The 25,671-nt window shown below is 44.8% G+C and overlaps 1 protein-coding gene across 2 annotated transcripts in view; it reads right to left on the minus strand.

The window, feature by feature from the left end:
* Positions 1-6,925: 6,925 nt before the first annotated feature.
* Positions 6,926-25,671, minus strand: part of C9H4orf19 (chromosome 9 C4orf19 homolog) — a 54,677-nt gene continuing 35,931 nt past the window's right edge. For both annotated transcript variants that reach the window (XM_035111879.2, XM_035111881.2), the window contains 3 exons: positions 22,763-22,820; positions 11,937-11,991; positions 6,926-11,445 (listed from right to left, as the gene is read on the minus strand). In XM_035111879.2, coding sequence (XP_034967770.1) covers positions 10,542-11,445; positions 11,937-11,968 — 936 coding nt within the window. In that variant the 5' untranslated portion in view covers positions 11,969-11,991; positions 22,763-22,820 and the 3' untranslated portion in view covers positions 6,926-10,541. The remainder of the gene's footprint in view (positions 11,446-11,936; positions 11,992-22,762; positions 22,821-25,671) is intronic.

The following is a 25,671-nucleotide window of genomic DNA, read 5'->3' on the forward strand; positions in this document are numbered from 1 at the left end:
GGACTGGCCCCCTGCTGAAACAGCTTGCTGACCCCTGGAGTTAAGGATCAGGGTGTAGTGTGGGGGTGCCAGGGGGGCCCCAGGCGCACAGTTTTTGAGCAGGCATGACCAGGGGACCCCACCTGCGGCCTGGTTGGACTCTGCTGGGGGTGGGATTGCTCCAGCAGTGTTGGTGGTGGGGGCTGGCACCCCCCCCCCAGAGCATGCACCCGCCTTGTGTGTTGGCAACTGACGCTATGCTATTGTAAGGGTGGCCTAGGATTTTGGCTTACGCGATTCCTGGTTGGGTAGGATCACTTCAGTACAGTGGAACCTCAGTTTTTGAGCGTCTCGGAAGCCGAACAATTCAGAACCCGAACACCAAGAATCTGGAAGTGATTCCTTCTGTTTTCAAATGTGCCGTTCGGAACGGCTTCCGAGGAATGTTTCTCAATTTTCCCCATTGAACTTACTGACAGCCCATTGCGCCTCGGTTCTCGAACGGTGTTCCGGAATGGATTACATTCGACAGCCAAGTTATCACTGTATCAGAAATGGCTATTATTATTTTTTAATGGCCAGTAGAAGGGAATAAGGGTTGCTGAGAAAACATTTCACCTTCTGAAAGCACTACATCCATAACAGTCCTGCAATTTAAATGGAAGGTGTTTTAAAATGCTATTGTGTTTAACAAATGTGTTAGGTATGCAAAAAAATGTGAACCCCCAATTCTGGAGCCTAATCTACATGTGGAAACAGGATGCAATCCTACCTTTGAAGGGGAAGCTTTGCATCTAACACCTGATTTATGCAGTGCCTCTTCAGAAGGGTCTGATTCCAGATAGGGGATTGGTGAATCTGTTTCACTTTCTCATTTTACCAATCTTAAATTCAGTTCTCTACATGAGTTTGCAATCTTCTTTTTTTTAAGAATTCTGAAAATTCACCAGCATTTTTGTGTGAATTTGTCCTACATGTTTGTATGTGATTTTGCCTAATATATACATATTCTTGTGAGCCACATTTTCCTCATATTTACATATTCCCTATCATAATGCATTTTTGCTCTTTTTCACAATTGTATCCCCACAACATGCATTTTTGTACACATTGCTTGGCTGGAGAACTGCTTTGCCAATTTTGGAAATGTGTGAATTTTGAAAGATGGCAGTTCACATAGTGTTTCAGGAAATGTGAATTACCTTTATTTGCCTTTAAATGCGAACTGAATCAAATAGTTTCCGCCATGCCTAATTCAGATTTGTGATTGGTTGGACTAGAGCAGACTGCATTGAGGATCTGTTTAGTGGGGAAATGTTTGTGCATACTCTTGTGTGTGTGTCTCTATGTATTTGCTGAAATTGACAAAAATATTTGGATTGCGGCTGTGGTGTCTGCCATGCTTGAACAAGGCTGTTTCAGAACTGTCTTATAACACATGAAACTGTATCATTATGATTGTATGATATATGGACTGACATAGTAAAGCTGATGCTCGCTTTTCACATTGTGTTAAATGTATTTTAACAATACGGTTTGTATATAGATTTTGTACTACTTGAACAATAAAAATACAAAACTCTTAAAAAAATGTTCTCCTGTTGCTTTCTTTCAAGTCAGATGTCATTTGCTTTCCAATAAGGTGTTGACTTTTTAAATTCCTGGGAAAGCAGGGCTGGCCTAAGTGTTTTTTTAACTGAGCCAAAGAAAACCCCTAATACAACTTTTCATTTAAACAGAAAAGACAGGGGTTGGGAATTGATCAAAGCAGCAGGACATAGAAACGCACATTTCAGATAATACTGTGCATTGCCTTTCTAAATGAATGAATGTGTGGCGGGGTTAAGCGTGATGGATCTTGTTAATGTGACAAATGAATAGAAACTGCACACTGAACAAATGCGCCTGAAATATGAGATCAGATGGGAGTTGAGCTCCTCCTAAGGTCTGAGGCAGAAACTGCTGTTCAACTTTGATGAAACTTCTGACGCCTTGCAATCCTTTGCAGGCCATTGCCTTTCTACTTTTAGCTTAGTCAGTGGCCGCTTCCATTCCCTGCTTCAAAGTTGTCCTTTTTACTGTGGTTTTGTTTTTGTGGCGGTTTGAAATTTTTTCCAAGACACCCAAAAGCTGAGAGAGGATACTTTTTCTGCCTTGTTGTTCCTTTTTCTCCTCTAGTCCCTGGCTCGTTCCCACCATTTTTTTTCTTATCAGCTTTTGCCTCCCCACTTGTTTGCTTTATGTAAAATAAAAATAAAAATAATAAAACCCCACAAAGATTCCTGAGATTTTCATCTCCTCTTTCCAACCAAGGCTGGAAGAAATTTGGCTTCACTTCTTTGTCTTCCCACTGCCTCCCGCCCCACGTCCTGCAAAGCTGAGAAGCAAGGCTCATTTTTGTGCTCTCATTTTCTCCCAAAGCTTAGCAGCATTGGGCAAATGCTAGCAAAAATGGGCTGTGCCTAGAAAATGAAGTGGGTGTCTTCATGTCTCTCACGAACTGCTAAGTATCTAAGCACACCGTTCCAGTAGCAGAAGCAGTCGACACTCTCACATCACTGTGGCCTCTAGAAAATCTTTACGCTCTTCCTTCTTTCCCTCTTCTCCCCACATCCTGAAGAAGGTGAGGAAGAAAAGGGAAGCAGACCTGCTAGTAGGATCTTTTGGTCTCGGAGGCTTTGGTTTTTTCTGTCCTGACCTGTAGACTGGCAGCAACTCCTCTGTGACCCCTACCTTTTCAACACAACCTGTTGTCGCACGATCAGCTTCTCCATCCAGATCCAATGTAGTTAGACCTTCACGTTTGGAAGTTGAGGCTGGTCTCTTCTTTGGTGGTACAAACTTGGTTGTCTTTCAGGCGGCCTTCCACACTTTGTAGTTATGAAAGCACATGGAAACACTTTTCTCAGAGGTGCTCATCACTTTCCTTACTTTTACTATTCTTTTGTGACTTCTGTTTTCTATTTGGAATTTTTATCAAGGAGTTCAAAATGTTTCTTAAACTCCATTTCCTTTACATATCTGATGGTTTTGCAGGGTACAAATAATATATTTTTTTAATTATACAGTTGTACCTCAGAATCGGTTCCAGAAGTCCGTTCGACTTCCAAAACGTTCGGAAACCAAGGCGCGGCTTCCGATTGGTTTCTGATTGCGCAGGCATGCCGGAAACAATAGCGGAAGCTGCGCCGGACGTTCAGCTTCCAAAAGAAGTTCGGAAACCGGAACACTCACTTCCAAGTTTTCAATCATTCAGGAGCTGAGGTACGACTGTATTTCATCACCCCTCTGTCCTCCAGTTTTCAGTTTCCTCACACTTACTGTCATTCAGCATTATGTACCCAATGCCCATAATCAATATTCACTGATCCATTGCTGAGTTTTTTCTCCTGAGCTTCCTAACTCCCCTAAATATTTTTTTGTACTTTGCAAACCTCGAAGTTCTCCCAGGCCTGCTAATACATCTCTTTTGTGTGCATAATGCTACACTGACTACATATTTGACACTCAGATAATTTAATCAGAGTTAGAATCTGTAGGGTAGCAAAGACAGCTAAATGGCATCTCCATGGTCAGAAATTCTATATCCTCATACCACCATCTGTTGGGCGCGGGTAAGAAGTCACAACCGTTGAGTACTTTCCCTGAAAAAAAACAGGATCCTTTCTGTTGGGGGTAATTCAGACTGAAATTCCCAGGTGTCAAAAAAGGTTATTTATGTATGCTACTACCATAGCCCGTGTTTCGTTAGTCCCCAAATGGAAAATGAGCAAGGTACCAACAAAAGAAGAATGGGAACTTAAGTTGACAGAATACGTACAACTCAGAGACTTAACATACAGTATAGAATAAGAGAACAAGCAGAACATACATTTAGAGAAGATTGGAAAATGATAATTGAATATATGGGAAATAACACTGCAGCTGAAAATGCTGGCAGCATTTAGATAAATTCAACAGTGTAAATAAGTTTTGATGGATGCGATAATGGAATACTGAATGGTATAGTTTTTGTAAAATATGCAGGGATTTATGATATGTAAAATGAACCATGGAAAGAGAAGAAGGGAAGTCATTGGTATCTTAAGAATGCAAAACGAGTATTTTAAATTCTAAAACAGAAAATTTAATAAAAATTATATATATATCTAAAAGAAGTGAAAACCATCACTGCCATGGCCTGCTTGAGAGCAAAGGAGAACAAATGTTACGTCCACCCCAGATTAGAGTCCCCTTTCAAATGGGATGCATTTGCAGGAAACCATGCAAGTTCAATTAAAACTGCTGATGAACTCCAACCGTACAACTTCCTATCCTAGGGTGCGCATGAAGAATGCTAATTCTGGGAAATGATGATTACTACCAGCCTCTCTTCCTGAACGCAATCTTTTGGCTGAAGCAGGCTGCGCATTTCGTCATTACGCAGTTTTGGAAGACCAAATGGTGCATGGGCCAAGCTAGAGTCCCTATGCTGCGTAATAGATAGATTTAGACCAGACATTAAAAAGGAGAGAAATAGCAAAGGAACACTCCAGTCCCGTGGGGCTGATTCTCTCTTTCTGACCTTAAGGACACTTTATATTTTAAATACAGTGATCTTAATGTTGGAAAGAGTCTCACAGGATTGAAATGTTCTGCTGCTACTTTCTCTGTGATCCATTTTAAACTTTTGTTCTGTCTCCATCTATTACATAGAGAGACCCTATGCTGACCTGTGTAACCTTTCTTCTTCGAAATTGGCCCATGCCACAGATACAGTCTGCTTTAGCAAAAAAGATCAGTAAAAATAAAATAAAACCTGAAATCAACATTCAAAGAAATAATACCACAACAGACACATACCTGGTCCTGAATAAAAACTATTCCTTATTAGCTGTAAAGTTTTTTTTTTACATTTGGTTGCTAGATTTCATATATTTTCATTAAATTGGAAGCCTGAGGCTGTGTACACACTACAAAGAACTTTCAAACCACATTCTTCTCTCCAAACCCCAAGAATTCTGGGCACTGTAGTTTTTAAAGGGTGGCTGGGAATGGTAACTCTTGTGAGTGGAAATTTCAGTGCCCAGGATTCTTTTAAAGGGAAGAAAGTGTTTTGAATGTGCTTTAAATGTACAGTCGTACCTTGGTTGCTGTATGCCTTGGTACTCATACGTTTTGGCTCACGAATGATTGAAACCCGGGAGTGAGTGTTCCGGTTTTTGAACGCTTTTTGGAAGCCAAACGTCCGACGGGGCTTCCGCGGCTTCTGATTGGCTGCAGGAGCTTCCTGCAGCCTATCAGAAGCCGTGCTTTGGTTTCCGAACGTTTTGGAAGTCGAACGGACTTCCCAGGTACAACTGTATAGTTATATTTAATAGCAATCAATAAACTTTGGTAATCGTTAAAGAAAAACCTGTTCCAGTTGCTGCTTCTGTCTTCAGAAGGTTAAAAGTCCCATTTTCACAATAATGCCTCATTATTTCCATTTCTAGGGACGTGGGTGGCGCTGTGGTCTAAACCAGAGCCTAGTGCTTGCCGATCAGAAGGTCGGTGGTTCGAATCCCTGCGATGGGGTGAGCTCCCGTTGTTCAGTCCCAGCTCCTGCCCACCTAGCAGTTTGAAAGCATGTCAAAGTGCAAGTAGATAAATAGTTACCGCTCCGGCAGGAAGGTAAACGGCGTTTTCGTGTGCTGCTCTGGTTCACCAGAAGCGGCTTAGTCCTGCTAGCCACATGATCTGCAGACAAACGCCGGCTCCCTCGGCCTATAGAGCGAGATGAGCGCCGCAACCCCAGAGTCGTTCGCGACTGGACTTAACTGTCAGGGGGTACCTTTACCTTATTTCTATTTCCAGTGCTCAATGTGGATCTTTATATAGCCAAAGCAAGTGTCCTTCATGCACGACAGCTGTGGGTGCACTTTTGTGACATTTTGGTTGGATTTTGGAGGGGGGTTTTGCCCCTCTGTGAACCAGCACAGCTACCTTTTGCTTTTTAATGAACCTTTTAAAAGTGATTAATCCCAAATGGTAGCCCTGGCTCTTGCTTTAATAAATGATTCACTTAGATGCTACCACATTAGAATTATTCCACTTAATGCTACCGCATTAGAATTATTCCAAATGTGACAATAGCTGCAGTAATTATTCAGTCCTGCAGATGGCTCTCCTATACACCTGCAGGGAGAAAAATGTTCTGGAGTTTGGGCAACTGTGTTAATTTGTGTGGAGCATGCAAAAATAGCAGGTGGTTTTTTTCCCCCCTCCCCATTTTCCTTTTCCGTGGCATTGAACCACAAAAAACATTTTCCTACATTGCTTTTTCCTAGCATGGAGGAGAGCTCTTTGAAGGAATGCTGGATGACTGGGCTATTTTAGGAAACAATAGTAATCTTGGCCTTCCCCCCCCCCGCTGCATTTATTGTCTGCTCCCCTTTTTCACATACGGGGAAGATGGGGTGCAAGCAGAAATGAAAGCAGAGAAAAGGCACTCATTTGTGAAATTGTTGCTGCTGGTAAAACAACTACCTTGTATGATACAGCACCATCAAAGTACACGAGAGATCTGTATTCAAATCCTTGTTCAGTCATGAAAGTGAATGAGCTGCTGCACATTCTCACTCAGTAAAATGGATTGGGGTGAAACACACACACACAAGGACATTTTAGGGAAAAAAGAGAGGCTTTAAGATAAACGTCAACTGATATACCTTATTTATATTTAAAACAATTTATTAACAGTTTACAGTAGATTTTCTTGACAAATACAAAATCTGAGCTAACGAAATGAGGTTAAATGCAGTAGTTTGAAATTCTAGGGAATATCTGGCCAATAGAGAAGAAATATTTTCCGGTATGCAAAGTATTTCTCAAATATCATCAGTAAATTCAATTTGGGACCAGGTTTCTATGGCTCTACTCAAACTGCCATAGGAAAACTGGTTCATGTCCTCATGGATCCTCATGAGGAGGCTGCTTTAATCAGGACACCCTGCTTGTCCTTGCCTACTCGCTTACTTTGCTGGTCAGCAACCCCCATTTTGATGCAGAAGCCATGGAGGGAGGAGGGAGAGAAACCGGGCAAATCAGGGAGCAGGAGAGTTCAGACAAATCGGCTTTACCTTTGTCTCTTGGCTTCTAAACTTATTGCTTACCATTCTTCCCAAGCTGGTTCATCTTTAAAATGGCCCCCAGACCTTTTCGATAGGATTGTTGCTACACAGAGACTAACATGCCTAAACTTCTGGCAGTTTTAAAAAACTGGGAGGTGGTCAACAGGTTGAGATTGAACCCCAATAAGACAGAAGTAATGTTTCCGGGGGATAGGGATATTTCCTGGTTCTGAAAAGGGAAAGGGCCAGGTGCAAGGCTGCATGCTCTAGTTATCTTCTGCTTGGACTACTACAATGCGCTCTATGTGGGGCTACCTTTGAAGATGACTTGGAAACTACAACTAATCCAGAATGCGGCTGCCAGATTGGTGACTGGGAGCCGCTGCCGGGTCCATGTAACACCGGTCCTAAAAGATCTACATTGGCTCCCAGTACGTTTCCGGGAACAATTGGTTGGCACTGACTTTTTAAGCCCTAAACGGCCTCGGCCACCCCCATCGTTCAGCCCAGACACTGAGATCCAGCGCCGAGGGCCTTCTGGTGGTTCCCTCACTGTGAGAAGTGAGGTTGCAGGGAACCAGGCAGAGGGCCTTCTCGGTAGTGGTGCCCTCCCTGTGGAACGCCCTCCCATCAGATGTCAAGGAAATAAGCAACTATCTGACTTTTAGAAGACATTTGAAGGCAGCCCTGTTTAGGGAAGTTTTTGATGTTTGATGTTTTACTGTGTTTGATATTTTAATTTGCTGGAAGCAGCCCATAGGACAACCCAATCAGAGGGGCGGCATATAAATAATAAATTATTATTATTGTTGTTGTTAAAAATAATGTATTTTAGTTGGCCCTAAACAGGACTATTTCAGAGGGGGAGGCACTGCCATGGGACACAACAGTGTTGGGGTGGGGGGGAGAGCATTCTAAGGATTGCCCAGAGGAAAATATCCTGAGATGTACACATTTTATTGTAATTGACACAAGTGCCAAATTCTTGTTCTCCATTGATTCTTGCTTTACTGAAATGTTTGTTTCTGTTTGTCATGTTATATTTAAATTTCAATAAAAGTGTCTAAAAATGCTTTTCTGGGAATGTTTCTGCAGTTGACAACAGGGGTGGTGATAGGGGGTGGCCCGGGGTGGGGGGTGGGGATGGGGTGGTCTGAGGAATGGGTCTTTTGTGGTGGGCCCCAGATCATCTATCCCTTCCACCCACCCACCCCCTTTAAAACTCAATTTAAAACATTTGCTTATAGGGGGGGCTAGGTGAGACTCCAGTCACCTGCCATTTAATCCCCCAGTCATCTATAGATATAAATTAGCATATACAACTTCTTTGAGGAGCTGTGTCATACAGCTACATCCCAAGACTTTTAAGTGGGCTACTTAGCAGCACCCGTGGTCGACAGGCACCGTGATTCTGCAGCTTGCTGGTATTGGTACAGTTGCATGTGTGAATGATCGAACACACACTGGAGGCAGAGCTTGCAAATCGTCCCAAATGATGCTCTCGGACGGAGTCCTTTGAGGCATTCCACCGTGAGCGCACTGAGCGATAAGGACATCCGAAATCAAAATGCATGTGCAAACCAGCCCTGTGCAACCATCTGACATTTTGAGTTTCGTGTTAATTTGCACTTAACTGCCACATGAAAATACCTCGGGCTTGGGCTGTTTCATTCCGGATCTCGTGAGCTTACTGGAATGCTCGTTTCTGGCACTGCCGAGAATTAACGCTTGCCATCATTAGCCCTAAGGAACTTAAGTGGCTCAATGGCACTTGCTGCTGCACGAAGACACATTCCCAACAGAATGGGAAGCGCCATTAGAAATCAGCAGAAAGGAGAATGCAATTGGGTGGAACTTCTGTAGCGCATAATTAGCTGGATTGATACTTTGAGACCAACTGGGAATGTGTAGGCAGTGGTTCAAGATAAATGTTTAATCAAGATTTTTTTTTTAACAAAAGTACTTTTATGGGGGAAAAATACATGGCACTAGAGCGGAGCTAAATGTCTCCAGCCCTGATTTTTGTGTAGCAATCAGCCAAGCACCTACTATTTCACTGTGGCAGAAATTTCCCCAAAGCATACTTTGCGTGCATTTGGTTGTGGGGAATATTGTATAAGTTTTCCTGATTATAATGCCAGCACTTGTGTCCCATTTTCGAATGTTCCTTTCACACGGCAGCACCTGTTATGTTATGGAACTGTGGCTCTTTGACTGTCACGCTAAATTTCATTCACACCAGTGAACATACTTTGGCACAACAACGAATATTGTTGGACAATGTCTACCCCCTCAGCCTTTCCACACGTGTGCTTCTGTCCCCCCATGATGCCTCTTTGACAACAGCTGGAAACAACTGTATGCCATCATACCAGCCCAAGTTTTGTCACTTTACATTTTCCAGCTTAAGGGGCCTCCAACATATTTTTTCCTGGAATCAAGTAACACAGAAATGAGCACTAAACATGCACCGTATTCTATTGGTTCTCCAGAAGTGGCTTTTACATCATGTGAAAGCTCAAATATAATGTGTAAATTAACAGTTACCGTAGGGAAATGTCAGGGCAGTGGAATAAACTATCAGGTGAAGGCAGCCTTAGACCGTTCAAATATCCATTCATATACTTGATGCCTTTGGGCACCCTGGTTGCGGCTGCTTCCAGCTTTCGTGAGTTAGTCATTAGTGACTGAGCAGCGAGTGTGATGACACCGTAAATTGGCGCATTCAGTTGGGTTTGGCTGTCTGGTGATGTCACTCGTGTCCTCGTAAACAAGCAAACAAACATTTTTACCTGGAGCGCGAGACAAAAAGGCAAGGCACGTTTGGGACTGCTGAAAAATCCCACAGAGAGCAGCAGTTTTGAGAGAGCTCTGTTTAAAACTGCCACTTTGTTTGCTTTGAGACATTTTGCACAGCCTACCGTGTAAGCCCTGGTAGGCCCTGTATAGGACAAACCTTCAACATACTGGCTTCTTTGAGAGATCAGTATTACTCCTTGGTGACTGGACTAAAGAGAGGCTTGGGGCTTTCCTTAACCAAATATTTACCGTACTCCTTTTCCTCCAGTTGGAAGCAAACTTGACCCAGAGGGCAATATTCTCACTAGAGTGGGGACATATTTGGTAACTATTCCCGGCAGCATTCATAGCAGTCAGAGTGGTCACGTTGGCAAACAAGAGAGACTGCCTTGGCTGGCAGTAGCAGGTACCTCAGGGCGCAGGTGGGCTGGTACATAAGCATTAGACGGGCTGATGTTAATGGTGATATACCAGCTTATTCCTGAAAAAGGTGCAATGCACCGGGCATGGCACTGGCCGCTCCTGTTAGCTCACCTGGCCTAGTGATATATCCCCCTCTGCTATTTGTGGGAGTCCTGGGCAAAGGATTACACCCACGGTGGCAGGCCTCGGAAATGCAGCATTTCACGCAGCCCCAGAAGTGAGGCTTATTACTGGCGTCTTGGTTGTCACCTAATAGTCCTCTTCCTCCTCAAAATCTTCTCCTGCCGTAGCAGCCTCCAGGGCTGCGAGAGCCTCTGCTACTTCGGCATCGACCTCCTCCTCCAGTTGGCCATTAATGTCATTATGGCAATCAAATCTAGCTTCTCGCACCACCGCATCCGCCTTGGTTCTTGGAGACGGGATGCCGTCAGATACATTGTCCTTGAAACACACATTTGACGGGCCTGTCCTACAGGCTTTGTCTGTTGAATCCCAGCTTTTAGATTCACCTAATGGCAGGTCCTGCTGACTGCTTGACGTAGTGCGTTCTGTGCTTTGGCCTGTATGTGCGTGGTTATTTGATGGACTCTCCTTTCCAGCAGCTCTCTGTTTTCCAGCATCAGTGGGTCCAGGCAAGAAGTGCGTGTCATTGCCTGGAGCGCTCTGAGATTCCTCATATAGGGCACTTCCTTTTTCTGAAGATACCTTTGTGAGATCTTCAGTTTCCGGAATCTCATGGTTATTGCATGTGCTTGGCTGAGGCAACCCTTGGACTGAAAAATCGGCTCGCTGAGCAGAGCAGGTGTGCGTGCTGATCTCTTTGTTTCGGTTTGTGCCGGGATTGGGATGAAGGTTCACACCGGAATGGGAATGGATCCCATTGACATTGAAACGGCACTTTTCGGCAAGATTCCCAAGTCCTTCATCACGAAGAGCACTGCTTCTGTGGTTCAGAACGCCATCTTTATTGTTGTTTAATTTGTGCCTGTTTGCTGCTGTTTGTAATTCTCCCGTCTGCAGCTCGTTTTTGTGCACTTGGATGTCGTTGTTCTGCTTGCATTTGAATTTCCCTCCGTCTAGCTCATCAGACTTGTAGTTGTTTATTTCATTAATGTACCCAGAGGTTGGCACGTCTTGGGGTTCAAAGATGTAGCTAGAAAAAGGTTAAGAGCAACGGTTAGCATTTTCTTTTTTAAAAAAGATCAGTTTCATGCTTCAAACCTGCAGTCTTTGTTGCAAGTTTCAGAAATGCCACCAATTTTTTGGCTTAAAATAATGCTAGGGAATCCCAGGCCCTCTAGAAGCTGCTGTACATCTATTCTCTATTCACCTCTCACCATTGGCCAAGCTGGCTGGGGCTGATGGGATCTGGATTGCAGTAACTGGGGGAGGGATAGGCTTTAGAGATATCCTTAGAGATATATAATTATTATCATTTTAGCTGTACCCCAAATGACACTCAGCTGCACAGGTCAATTTATAATATTAAAATGCATTATAGAAATGTGACACTAGATGGTGCTGTAGAGTGGAATCCAAAGTTAATGGCAGATTGCCTTAGCAGCTTTTCCTCCCTATAATGTTTTTTTCCCCCCATAGCATTTTTTAATATCTGTATAGATCAAGCCTCAGGTCTGCCTGTACCTTTGTATCATTTTACAGCACCTGCACCCCATCTGGATTCTTCTTTGTTAATTATCTGAAAAGACAGAAAACAGGCAGAGCTGACATGAGAAATCGGGTATTTCATGCATGATGTGAAGTGTTGCAAAAAGGAGAAGCAATAGCAGCTGACAATTTTTGAATGGGCTTGTTGGTTTATAGAGAATTGGTTCCTAAGCTTAATAATGGGAAACCCTAATATAGGAATAATTATTTATTGTTATTTATTAAGTTTGTATACTGCCCTCTATGTGAGGAGTAACAAGTAACCGAAGGGGTTAACTGTGTACTGTGTAGCACCTGACCACTGAGGAAGATCATGTTACAGAATGTGCTAGAAGTGTTTCTGTGTGTATCAGTTGGTTTCGTTTTTGCCTGGGAGACGGTCGCAAGATGTCTGCGCTCTCACCAGGTTGTTTGTTATTTTCTCTTTAAAATAAACTCCAGTAGTTATTAGAACACCTTGGACTCTGTGTGTTCTTAAGAGGCTTTTTATCCAACGGCTATACAAGTTTCCGCTGTGTGTGAGAAGAAGAACTCTGCTGTGTGTTTTACTGCCAGCCCGGGTCTACGGAGCAGAGGCGCTAGAGAAAGCGTGCCGGGCGGTAATCAGTGGCTCCTAATTGAGTCATAAACAACTCAAAGGAGTCCTATATCCGTCACAGGTTATGGATCACAGGTCATGGACCCACCTGTCACAAGTTCTGGGTGACAGGTCCTGCGAGATAAGAGGTCCTGAACCTAATCAATCACCAAAGCAATAAAAGGTGATTGCAGCTGTAAAAGCCTTGGAGAAAGCCGGTGTAAAGAGCTAGCTGGGAGAAACCTGTTTTTTGCAGTCGGCAATTAATAGATGCACTCGCTAGCAGAAAGACCCTGGACTAGAGGCTGGGATCCGCAGTCTACCCGGAGGAGCAACGTCAGCTATTCTGAGTGAGTACAGTGCTGGACATGGAGCCCGGGGGTGGACAAGATGGCGGAGCAGCTACAGGAGTCATTTGTCGTGCCGTTCCAGAGGTTGAATGGCGACAACTATGCAGAGTGGAGAGAAAGGGCCAGAATGTGGTTGCTGGGAAAGGATTTATGGACTTGTGTGTTAAATCCTCCAACCCCTGTCGCTGATAATTCAGCAGGTGAAGCACAGAGGTTTGCAGCAGAAACCAGGAAAGACAATAAGGCTTTATGTGCCATTGCCATGAGCTGTGATGCTACGCAGCTGCCCTATGTGCAAAATGCTGAAAATGCCAAGCAAGCCTGGGACAGTTTGGAAAGGGTCCATCAGAGAAAAACAGCTGGAGCTAAGCTGCATGCTATGAGGCATCTCTTTGAGTTGAGACTGAGACCAGGGCAACCCATTAAGGAGCACATTGCCAATGTGATTGATGCATTCCATAAGCTGCAGCGGCATGAGCTTGTGTTCAAAGAGAAGGAAAAAGTTTATATTTTGCTGTCTAGTTTGGGAAACGCCTATGAGCATTTGTGCTTAACGTTTGAGGCCATGTCTGAGGATGAACTCACGATTGCTTACGTTTCTGGGCGTTTGGCGGATGAGGAACAGAGACGCCAGAAAGAATCGGCTGAGAAGGGGGGCCGTGGGCGCAGAGAAGCCAGTGGGGGTGCAGGAAAAAGCACTGAGGAATCCACTGTGAGTGCGTGCGCAACAAGGCTTTGCTATCGGTGCCAGCAGCCTGGGCACGTAGCGAGATTCTGCCCAGCTCCGGAAGCAGCCAAGGTCACTCAGCCAGGTGCCAGGCAACCCAGCGGACGTGGTCGTGGGACCAGCCAGCAGCGCCGAGGCAGAGGACGTGGGAAAACTACAGATAAGCCTGTCAGCCATCTTTCTGCTGCCTTAGCAACGGTTAGAAACAAAGGACAGGACAGTTTCACTTTTATTATCGACTCAGGCAGCACCCATCATCTTGTACCTCCTTCAGGACAGATCCTGAACTGCAGGCCACTTGAAGAAGAAAAAAGCCTGCATCTTGCTGATGGTTCTTCTGGAACAATTAAAAGCAAGGGTGTTTTTTATATGCAATGCTTAGACACTAACCTTGATGTTTATGTTGTACCAGGCATGGAGAATGGTCTTTTAAGTGTGTCTTGCTTATTGCGTGAGGGCTTTGAAATAAGTTTTGCCAATGGTGTTTGCAAAATTGCCAGAGATGGGGCTGAGCTGGTAAGTGTTACTGTTGGGTCTGATGGTCTGTTTGTCCTAGATGGGAGGGGGCAAGCAGGTGGAAGTAACACTGGTGATGCTCAGGCTAAAAGTGCCAATACCCCAAAGGGCACAGAGGGCGCCATCCATAAGGATTGTATTCATGCTTGGCACCGTAAATATTGTCACATGTCTTTTCCTTATGTGAAAAAGGCTCCTGATTTTGTCAAAGGTTGCAGGTTCAAGCCATGTCAAAAACACCTGCAATGCCGCGCATGTGCGAAAGCGAAGACGAAGAGATGCTCTTATCCTAGGTCTGAGAGGAAGAGCACAAAACCATTTCAGTTAGTGCACTTGGATATTTCTGGGCCTATGTCAACGTCAAGTTTAGGTGGTTCAAAATATGTTTTGTGTCTTTTGGATGATTTCAGCCATTTTTCCTGGGTCATAACACTGAAAGAGAAGGGGGAGGCTGCCAGAGTGATAAAAGAGTGGGTAGCCGAAGTAGAACTACAGTTCTCCGTCACTGTCCAGTGTTTTCAGAGTGACAGGGCGGGAGAGTTTTTGAGTGCAGAACTACAAGGGTTTTTCCGCAGCAAGGGAATTAGGCACAGGAAAACCGCCCCTTTTAGTCCACAGGAAAATGGTTTAGCTGAAAGAAAATTTAGGACGCTGTCTGAACTGGTAGAGGCAACGTTGTTTGATGCAGGACTACCCCAGAAGTTTTGGGGGGAATGTTATAAATTTGTGAATTTTTGTTCAAACCGCGCTTTTAATTCAGTTGTGGACAACACACCCTACTACATGTTGTATGGCAAAGTTCCGAAGGTGCACTATTTCAGAACTTTTGGGTGTGAGGCTTGGGTTCTAATTCCAAAGCAGAAGCGCAGAAAGGGTGGATCAAGATCCAGGAAAATGATCTTCTGTGGTTACGAACCAAACTCAAAGGCTTGGAGGTTTGTACCAGCAGAGGGGGACCAAACCCGCGTTCACATTAGCAGGAGTGCTACGTTCTGTGAACAAGAGGGCTGGAGACGCATTCACGCTAACCCCGAAGTTCTTCTTGACTGGTCTTCAGGTTTTGACCAGGAAGAGGAAACTCAGGTAGCTGATGCTGGAGTTCCAGGTGCTGCAGGACCAGATCCAGGTCAGGCAGCTGGTCCAAGTGGTGTAGCTCCTAGGGAAGTGAAGCAAGTAGTCAGAAGCGCACCGACTTCACCCCAGGTCAAGCCTGGGAAGTACAGCAAACGTGGTAGGTCACCCACTTCACCCAAAGCAAGCCCAGAGGGGGCTGCAAAGCGTAGTAGGTCTCTTGACAGTGCTGCTAGTCCAAGAGAGCCACAGTCAGAGACAAGCAGTTCGGATTTAGAGGGGGAAGATGTGGGACCAAGGCGTTCAAAACGCACCACGAAAGGTAAACCACCTGAAAGGTTTTCAGCTGTCAGTGTATGGGCGAACCTAGCAGTGTGTGAGCCTGAAAGCTTTGAAGAGGTGCAACAGTTGTCAGTGGAGGAAGCTAGGAAGTGGAAAGTTGCAATGGAGAAAGAGTTGAACTCCATGCAATCTCTTGGTGTGTATAGCCTAACACAGTTGCCAGAAGGCAAGAAAGCAGTCAGTTGTAGGTGGGTTTACAGGCTGAAACCCACAGTGACTGGAGAGCCTCAGTACAAGGCTAGGTTAGTGGCTAGAGGTTTTACTCAGAAGAAAGGAATCCACTACACAGATGTCTTTAGTCCGACTTCGAGATCGGAATCTTTCAGGATGCTTTTAGCGACTGCAGCGCAGAGAGGCCTAGTGGTCAACCACTTTGATGTGGACACCGCTTATTTGAACTCTGACCTCCAGGAGGAGTTGTACATGTTGCCTCCTCCAGGGTTTGAGAGTGACGTGCCAGGTCAGGTGTGGAAGCTGCACAAGTCGATCTACGGTCTGAAGCAATCCGCTAAAAATTGGAATTCATGTCTTGATTCTGTTTTGAAGAGCCTAGGTTTCAAGAAGAGTCTAGCTGACAGTTGTCTGTATCTCAGAGGTGAAGGAGAACAGCAAGAACTGTTGCTTGTTTATGTTGATGACCTGATTTGCTTAGCAAAGAGCCAGATGCAAGTGCAGAAGTTTGAAAAGGAGCTAGGCAAGAGGTTCAAACTCAAGAATCTAGGTGCAGTGAATGTTTATCTAGGTGTGCAGATAGACAGAACTGAGGATGGAAGTTTTTTGCTCAGTCAGAAAGGCAAGATTGAACATTTGCTTGAGAAGTTCAGAATGTCTGACTGTAAAGGGGTCAGAACACCCATGGAGACAAACTTTGTGAAAGAGTCACAAGTGAAGGACAAAGTAGCGTTTGAGAGTCCTGAAGTGTTTCAGTCAACGCTAGGGAGTCTGTTGTATTTGTCACAATGGAGCAGACCAGATATTGCTTTTGCAGTCAATTTGCTCAGTAGAGAAGCATCGAAACCTAGCGTGCATGCTTGGAATGGCATTAAGAGAGTGCTTAGGTATTTGCAGGAGACCAAAGAGTATTGTTTGGAGATGTCGGCGCAAGGTGAGCCACAACTCACTTGTTTTGCAGATGCTGATTGGGCCAATCAGGAGGACAGGAAGTCAGTGGCTGGTTTGGTAGTCAAGTTTGGAAATGCCCTGATTGGTTGGCGGTCGCGCAGGCAAAGCCTAATAGCCATGTCTTCCACGGAAGCCGAATTCTGTGCGTTGTCTGCGACATGCACTGAGTTGGAGTACTACAGATGTTTGGTCCAGGAAATCTGGGGTGATTGTAGCCAGCCCATCACTGTTTGGGGCGACAATCAACCATCTTTGAGACTGGCGGAGTCTGGACAGTTCAAGGCCAGAACCAAACACTTAGACATCCGCTTCCGAAACGTATGTCAGAGCATACAGGTAGGCTTGGTAAAGTTGAGGTATTGTCCAAGCCAAGAGAACCTAGCAGATGGGTTCACAAAACCCTTGAGTTTCCAACGGCATGGGGAATTCTGTGAAGGGTTGGTTTTGGGGTAAGTTTGGATACCCGCTATCCCCAGTGTTCAGGTGAGAGGGGGTGTGAGGAGTAACAAGTAACCGAAGGGGTTAACTGTGTACTGTGTAGCACCTGACCACTGAGGAAGATCATGTTACAGAATGTGCTAGAAGTGTTTCTGTGTGTATCAGTTGGTTTCGTTTTTGCCTGGGAGACGGTCGCAAGATGTCTGCGCTCTCACCAGGTTGTTTGTTATTTTCTCTTTAAAATAAACTCCAGTAGTTATTAGAACACCTTGGACTCTGTGTGTTCTTAAGAGGCTTTTTATCCAACGGCTATACAAGTTTCCGCTGTGTGTGAGAAGAAGAAGAACTCTGCTGTGTGTTTTACTGCCAGCCCGGGTCTACGGAGCAGAGGCGCTAGAGAAAGCGTGCCGGGCGGTAATCAGTGGCTCCTAATTGAGTCATAAACAACTCAAAGGAGTCCTATACCCGTCACACTCTATCCATAGATCTCAGGGCGGCTCACAGCATAAAAAATGCAAAACAGAAAACCAAAACTAAATGCATACTAAAAACAAGAACAAAAACAAGCCAATATCCCCCTCTCCCCACCCACTCCCACAGCACATTTAAAAGGCTACCAGTTGTTAATCAACCCAAAGCCTGGCTGAAGAGGAACATTTTTGCCTGGCACCTAAAAGTGCACAATGAAGGTGCCAGGCGAACCTCCCTGGAGCGAGCATTCCACAAACAGGGAACAGACTGATCGGCCGCAGGGCCGTGCAAACTGCTGAGGCTACCTAGGGGAGTCACTATGCCACTTCTTGAGGACTGTCTGTATACAGTGGTACCTCGGTTTATGAACACAATTGGTTCCGGAAGTCTGTTCATAAACTGAAGCGTTCATAAACTGAAGCGAACTTTCCCATTGAAAGTAATGGAAAGTGGATTAATCCGTTCCAGGCGGGTCCGCGGAGTACTCAACCTGAAGCGTACTTAACCCGAAGCATGGGTGTAATTGGTTCCGGAAGTCTGTTCATAAACTGAAGCAAACTTTCCCATTGAAAGTAATGGAAAGTGGATTAATCCGTTCCAGACGGGTCCACGGAGTACTCAACCTGAAGCGTACTTAACCCGAAGCATGGGTGTAATTGGTTCCAGAAGTCTGTTCATAAACTGAAGCGTTCATAAACTCAAGCGAACTTTCCCATTGAAAGTAATGGAAAGTGAATTAATCTGTTCCAGATGGGTCCGCAGCGTTCGTAAACCGAAAATTTGTAAACCGAGGTGTTCATAAACCGAGGTTCCACTGTACGTGGCTTGCTGTTTTAGAATAATAATAAATAATAATAATAATAATAATAATAATAATACATTTTTATTTATACCCCGCCCTCCCCAGTCAAAAACCGGGTTCAGGGCGGCTCACACCAACAGAACCACAACAAAACATAAAAACAATTAATTAAAATACAGATTAAAATACAGTATTAAAATTTAAAATGCAGCCTCATTTCAAGTAAATAAAACCTTTAATCTTCTCACTTGTGTATTTTGTATTGCTTCTGAATCTCATTTTAAAAGAACCACCTTGCCTTTGGCAAGACAGTTAGGGCCACAGCTTTTAAAATGGCTCAAACTGTTGAAAATGTAGTTTGCATGTATATATAGTTGCACTTATATAGTTGCACTTATATAGTTGGTCAGAAGGCCCGAGGCCACCACGTTGCTGAAGCTAAGCAGTGTGGGGGTCTGGTCAGTGTTTGGATGGGAAACCTTCTGGAAACTACATGGACGCCCCTTTGGGTTCCATTATGGAAGAAAGGCGGAATAGAAAATAATAAATAAACATATAAATGAAGGGTGCTGATGAGGGTGGGAAATAGGATAACATAGCCACACAGTGGGTTTCACAGATTTCTGAGAGAAATCTTTAGCCTGGAGAAGAGAAGGTTAAGGGGTGATATGATAGCCATGTTCAAATATATAAAAGGATGCCATATAGAGGAGGGAGGGAGGTTGTTTTCTGCTGCTCCAGAGAAGCGGACACGGAGCAATGGATTCAAACTACAAGAAAGAAGATTCCACCTAAACATTAGGAAGAACTTCCTGACAGTAAGAGCTGTTTGGCAGTGGAATTTGCTACCAAGGAGTGTGGTGGAGTCTCCTTCTTTGGAGGTCTTTAAGCAGAGGCTTGACAGGCATATGTCAAGAATGCTTTGATGGTGTTTCCTGTTCGGCAGGGGGTTGGACTGGATGGCCCTTGTGGTCTCTTCCAACTCTACGATTCTATGAAAAATCTAGGGAAGCAACAATATGTGAGCACAATCAGGAAATGCCTTGACCGGCTGGTCCAGAGGTCAGCAAACGTTTTCAGCAGGGGGCCAGTCTACTGTCTCTCAGACCTTGTGGGGGGCCAGATTATATTGTGGGGGAAAAGATGAACGAATTCCTATGCCCCACAAATAACCCAGAGATGCATTTTAAATAAAAGCACACACCCTACGCATGTAAAAACACCAGGCAGGCCCCACAAATAACCCAGAGATGCATTTTAAATAAAAGGACACATTCTACTCAGGGCCGTCTTAAGTATGCCTGGCGCCCTGGCGCCGTGGTGCGCCGGATCCCTCCGGCACCCTGTCCCATTTCCCAGCGCGACGGGCGGGCGCAGCTGCACTGCGCCACCCAGCCTGTCGTAGGGCCGGCCCTGGGCCAGGGGGTGCTGCTCGCCCCCTGTTGCGACGCCCCTGCGTGCGGCGGAGGCGGCCTCAGGCCCGCGCGCCTCTGGAGAGCGGCCTGAAGCCGCTGAACAGCGGAGGCGTGCCTGGGGCAGCCTCAGCCGCGCCTCTCAGCAGGCACAGTGGCGCCCTTGGTGGCCTGGCGCCCTGGCGCCCCGCGCCACCGGGAGCGGGGCTAGAGCCGGCCCTGATTCTACTCATGTAAAAACACACTGATTCCCAGACTGTCTGCAGGTCAGATTTAGAAGGCGATTGGGCTGGATCTGGCCCCCTGGGCCTTAGGTTGCCTACCCATGGGGTGGTCTCTCTCACAAAAATTATCTGTGTCTTTTTTTTTTTTTTTTTAAATCCACATTCTTCCCTCATATGAAATTCTGCTAAGTGGGGAGTCCTTTCTGTGTGTGTGTGTGTGTGTGTGTGTGTACACTTTTAAATACAGCACAATACAGAAAGAATTTAGGAATATAGATTACTAGCTGAATGATGTTGATGATTGGACTAGCTAAATGTTGCAAGGGTCAAGTAGGAGACGAAAAACAAAGGTGTTTCCTTGTTGTGCAGTGGGAGAAAACTAAAAATGGAGAGTATTTCCTTTGTTAAATATTAACCAGCGCCACCTTGCAAACAAGCCCTGAAGCAGGAGTTCAAATTAAACAGAAGGTCCTTCCTGAAAAGTGAGGCGGGAGTAGGGAGATGCACATTCAGACTTCTGTAATTACATGCATGCTAATTACATTACTGCAGCACCCATTAGAAACATTCGCCCATTCTTATTAAATAGCTTTATGTGGCAAAGGTGTTGCCTGTTTACCCACAGAACACAACCTGTGGTTTTAAAATAGAAATCAGAGAGGGAGCACGGCAAATGCGGATATGGGGACTGGTTCAAATTTTAACCCAGGTTGGTTGGTACGAAAGGGAAGAATTCAAATCTGAAATACCGGCACGAACCGCTTCTTAACCACTTAGTCGCTTTTTGTCGGAAATGAAATAAATCTGGTGTTTCAGGCCTCCAAATTTGGAAAGCGCTTCAGATCTCCCAGAGAACATTTTGAAAACGTGTAATTCTGGCAGGTGTTCAAAAGTAAGGGTTTATTTTTTTGGATTCTTTAAAAGAGCTGGATTTTTCTCTTTTATATTTCCTTGAATACTCGGACTTCTGAGTAACCCACACCATGTTTGCATATAAGTTAATCTTTCACAGAGCTGCTGGTTCACCCACTTTTATTCCCACCATAAAGCTAACAGAGGCCAGATCGTCTTTGCATCAGAGATGTGTCTAAGTGACATGGCCGTCCCTGGACCACCTTTGGCCTACTGCTTCGACCCTTTGGCTGAGCAAAAAAAATCCCAGATAAGCTCTGTGTTGTTCACAAACATACATTTGGTTTATTACTCATTCCACTCATCTGGAGAGATGACCTGTCTCTAGCCAGTGGGGCTACAGTATCTACGGTAACATGGAGCCTGAAAAATCTATGGACATATTTACACCACAGACTTAATAGCTATTTCCTCTGTTCAGAGAAGAAGCTATCACTATTATTTTACATTTCGGCTGTATACACACTATGCCTTGGAGGCACATTCTTGTACCTCAAAGAATTCTGGGCACTGTCACTGAGAATTTTAACTCGGTGAGAGGTAAACCATGGCACCTGAAATATACTCGTTGTCGAGTGTGAATTTCATGCTCTTTATTCAGCTTGTAGTAGCAACGAATGAAACTTCCCCCAAAAGGTCTGCAATAACAACAACAACAACAACAATTTATTTATACCCCACCCATCTGGCTGGGTTTCCCCAGCCACTCTGGACGGCTTCCAACAGAATATTAAAATACAATAGTCTATTAAACATTAAAAGCTTCCCTAAACAGGGCTGCTTTCAGATGTCTTCTAAAAGTCTGGTACATTATACATTATACATTAATGTATAATACATTATTTACACAATGGGCCCCGCTTGGTTGGCTAATTCCGGGCTGCTCCTGCAGGCCAATCAGGCTGCTGATTCACTTCATCCAGGAGCCTGATTGGCTGCTTCTACAGGCCAATCAGGTCGCTGATTCACTTCCACCTGGAGCTGGATTGGGTGGCTCCTGCAGACCAATCAGACTGCTGCATTCTGGATCCTATTGTTCTAGGATTCAGCTCAGTACATAACAGCACCCAAATTTTTTTGAGAGAGAAAGAATGTGAAGTCTACAGCTCTGGAGTCTACTTTTCTCTGCACCTAGGTTGGCTGAGAAGTGGTTTTTGATCCCCAGAACTGCTTTCTGGGGAAATCTTCATACATTTTCTCTTTAGTTAGCTAGCTTTGGTCTTTTAAGAGGTGCGTGGTTTTGACCTTTCCTGTTACTCCTCAAATTTTTCTCCCTGAAATTGGCGGCTGCCCTAAAAAACACTCAACAACAACTGCTCTAATCTGAGGGTCTTAGAGGCCCGTTCCTTCAGTGTTTCCTTGTAAGGGATCTCCTTCAACCAGACATAGTTCACTTTTAAGACAACCCCTCCATCCCAATTTGTTTGCACAAAATGTTGCGGGAAGGTTAGACGACACCAGCTATTTTTTGAGCATTCATTCTGATTAGTTTGCATAGAGGTTAGACACCGTTACATCGGACAATTGCTCTTCATCACTTTCCTGTGCATTTTCCTGTCACCTTGCCTGAAGTCTGATTTTTAGGGGAAGTAGGTTTGCTGCACGACAGCACCAGAAACAGTTGTAGCTGCACTGCTTCAATTTCCTGGTATGTGATTTAATTCTCTCCCCCGCCTCCAGAATAGCAGGGATTTGGGAAGAGCTCAAGACTAGTGCCTCAGAGGAGGGGACAAATGTTATTTCAGCCAGGAATCAAACAAGAGGGACAGCTGGAATTGTAAACAAAACACACACTTTGTGCAGGGCCATCGACAGATGTAATTTTATATCCTACTTACCAATAAATCAGCGAGAGTTGAAGGACCATGATTTTAACTTCTGGCTGAGCAGAGGCATCTGAAATGACAGTGATGTGATTTGATTAGTAGATACCCATCTGCAAGATTCCAAACTATGTGCCAGGGCACAGTAGCAACTCACAAAAACGAAGTTATTCTACGCCTATTGAAGTCTGCACGCATATTCTGATATTTTTAGATTCCCCTGGCAGGTGCAGGTCATCTTTTCAGCATTGCCCAGTTCCTGAGCCCTGTTGCACTAGACCAGGGGTCAGCAAACTTTTCCAGCAGGGGGCCGGTCCACTGTCCCTCAGACCTTGTGGGAGGCCGGACTATATTTTGAAAAGGACACATTCTACTCATTTAAAAACACGCTGATTCCCAGACTGTCCGCGGGCCGGATTGAGAAGGCGATTGGGCCGCATCCGGCCCCCGGGCCTTAGTTTTGGGACCCCTGCGCTAGACATTGACCAGTTCCTGAGCCCTGTTGCGCTAGACAAGAAGTTGTGGCAGGATGCTGAGAGGAAATAACTGGGCTAAATTGCTGTTGCAAGGAGGACCCCTGTCCCTCATTATTATGGGTGCAGATGTCGAAACTTTGCAAACATTGTCTTCAATGTAAAAACAAAGCAGGCACCCCAATTTTAATCCAGATACACCACTACTGTGGCCCTAGTGACCAGGTTTGGAAAGCACGTGTAGTCTGAATTATGTATTTCCAATCCCACATATTTGTACAGTGGAACGTCTGGATTTAAAATGCTCTGGACTGAACCAATATATTTCACCTGAAAGTTGTGCCTTGAACTTGGTTGTCACTTATCCTTCCCACACCTTAAACCTCAAAGGAACACCAGGGTTAAAAAGCAAATAAATGAAATTTTAAGCATCCCCTTTCCTTCCACATGGTGCTGGTCAAATCAAATTCACCCCTTGTGCCTCTGCGGTGAGACCACGGCAGGGAATTCTGGGATGTGCCTTCGAGCTCTATCAGTATTCATGCAGGCTTTGAGGACCTTAGAGTCACTCAACACTCCCTTGCAGTGGCCCAAGCTGTCTTCAGAGAGGAAGCTTTTTCTGCCATTACCAATCTTCTCAGCGATGAGCTCCTACAGGCCCCAGGGTTGCCTCAAACGCAGTTTGAAAAACAACAACAGTAGTCTACTCAAAAGTCACTGTGATTGCTGGAAGCTTAGGCATGGGGCCTATGTAGACCAAGGGTGGCCATCAACATTGCATCAAAGCTCCAAAAATACATGACCGGACCATGCAACACAGAGCCAGTTTGGAGGTGAACCATAGCTGTGCCAGCAGCACAGCCTGTTTGACTAGCATTCCTAGGGGCTGACAGCACCAATATACTGCTGGCGTATCATTTTACCTCAGAACTGCAAGTGCTAACGGACTCATGCGCTGCTTTTGTGTTCAGCTAACCTGTTTTTCATCACTTTTTTGTTCATCAGAGAGCCTTATCTCAGGAACTGCAAAATAAAAATGGGAGCACTTGCAGGCCTTACGAGCGTTTACCAGAGTAAGGGTAGCATTCTTCTAAATAAATATATACAGTCCTACCTCGGCTCCCGAACGCCTTGGGAGTCGGAACATTCCGGCTTCCGAACGATCAAAAACCGTCCAGTTTTCGAACGTTTTTTTGGAAGCCAAACGTCCGATGGGGCTTCTGCAGCTTCCGATTGGCTGCAGGAGCTTCCAGAACGGATTGTGTTCGACTTCTGAGGTACGACTGTACATATATCTAAAAAAAAGGTGGATGCTGCATTCCATTAAAGGGCCATTGGATAGCAAAGCAGAGGGGGGCAACACATGTAGTGATGCTTCTCACAAACAGCCATCTTACAAAACAAGCCTGACGATGGGCTCAATAACTACTTGGCCTCAAATCACCACAGATCCCAAAATAAAAATGGTATTTTCTGCACGCATCTCATGCTGTTAGTACGGTTAACACCTTAAATACTACCTAGAACGCTTGCAGTGCAATCTTGTGCCGTTCTACTAAGCAGTGGGGCTTACTCCCAGGTAACTGGAGTACAGTCTTAAAGCCTTCTCTGCATTTCCTCTCCTCGTTCAAAAGGCTCTGCAATATTCAGGAGGTCCTAGAACAGGTTGTAAGATGACTTGAGTCCATTAGAATGACAGCTTGGTTAAGGGTTCAGGACAACCTGTCTATGCTAATAACTTCTTCCTCTGCTAGCTCAGCTTGACACCATCTGAAGCCAGTGGCAGGGCAATAGAGCATGGGGCTGCCATGTTGCAACCTGACTCTTCCCCCTCCGGGTAGCGAACGTTCCATCTATTGCAGAAATATGCAGCAGAAGGACTCTCTCGAAGGCGCAGGACAGAACATAGATTTCATCATCTGCTTGATTTGCAAAGGATTCCCATACAGGGCAGTTCAACATTCAGCTTGAGGAAGTCTTCTCATTTTAAAGCTGGAACTGTGGCCAGTGTTTTGTTAGCCCCCAAATGGAAAACGAACAAGGTCCCAACCAAAGAAGAATGGCAGCTTAAGTTGACCGAATATGCACAACTCGCAGACTTAACATATAGAATAAGAGAACAAGAAGAACATACTGCACGTTTAAAGAAGATTGGAAAACGTTTATTGAATATATGGGAAATCATTGTGTACAGCTGAAAACGCTGGCAGCATTAAGATAAAATCAACAGTGTAAACAAGTTTTGACGGATGCAGTAATGGAGTACTGAATGGTATCATTTTTGTAAAATATGCAGGTATTTATGATATGTAAAATGAACCATGGAAAGAGAAGAAGGGAAGTCATTGGTATCTTAAGGATTTTAAATTGTAAAACAGAAAATTTAACACACACACACACACACACACACACAGCACTTGAGAAAGGATGCCAAGGGTAGCTAAAAAACAT

This window comes from Zootoca vivipara, chromosome 9 (genome assembly GCF_963506605.1).
Source record: "Zootoca vivipara chromosome 9, rZooViv1.1, whole genome shotgun sequence".
NCBI classification, from domain to species: domain Eukaryota; kingdom Metazoa; phylum Chordata; class Lepidosauria; order Squamata; family Lacertidae; genus Zootoca; species Zootoca vivipara.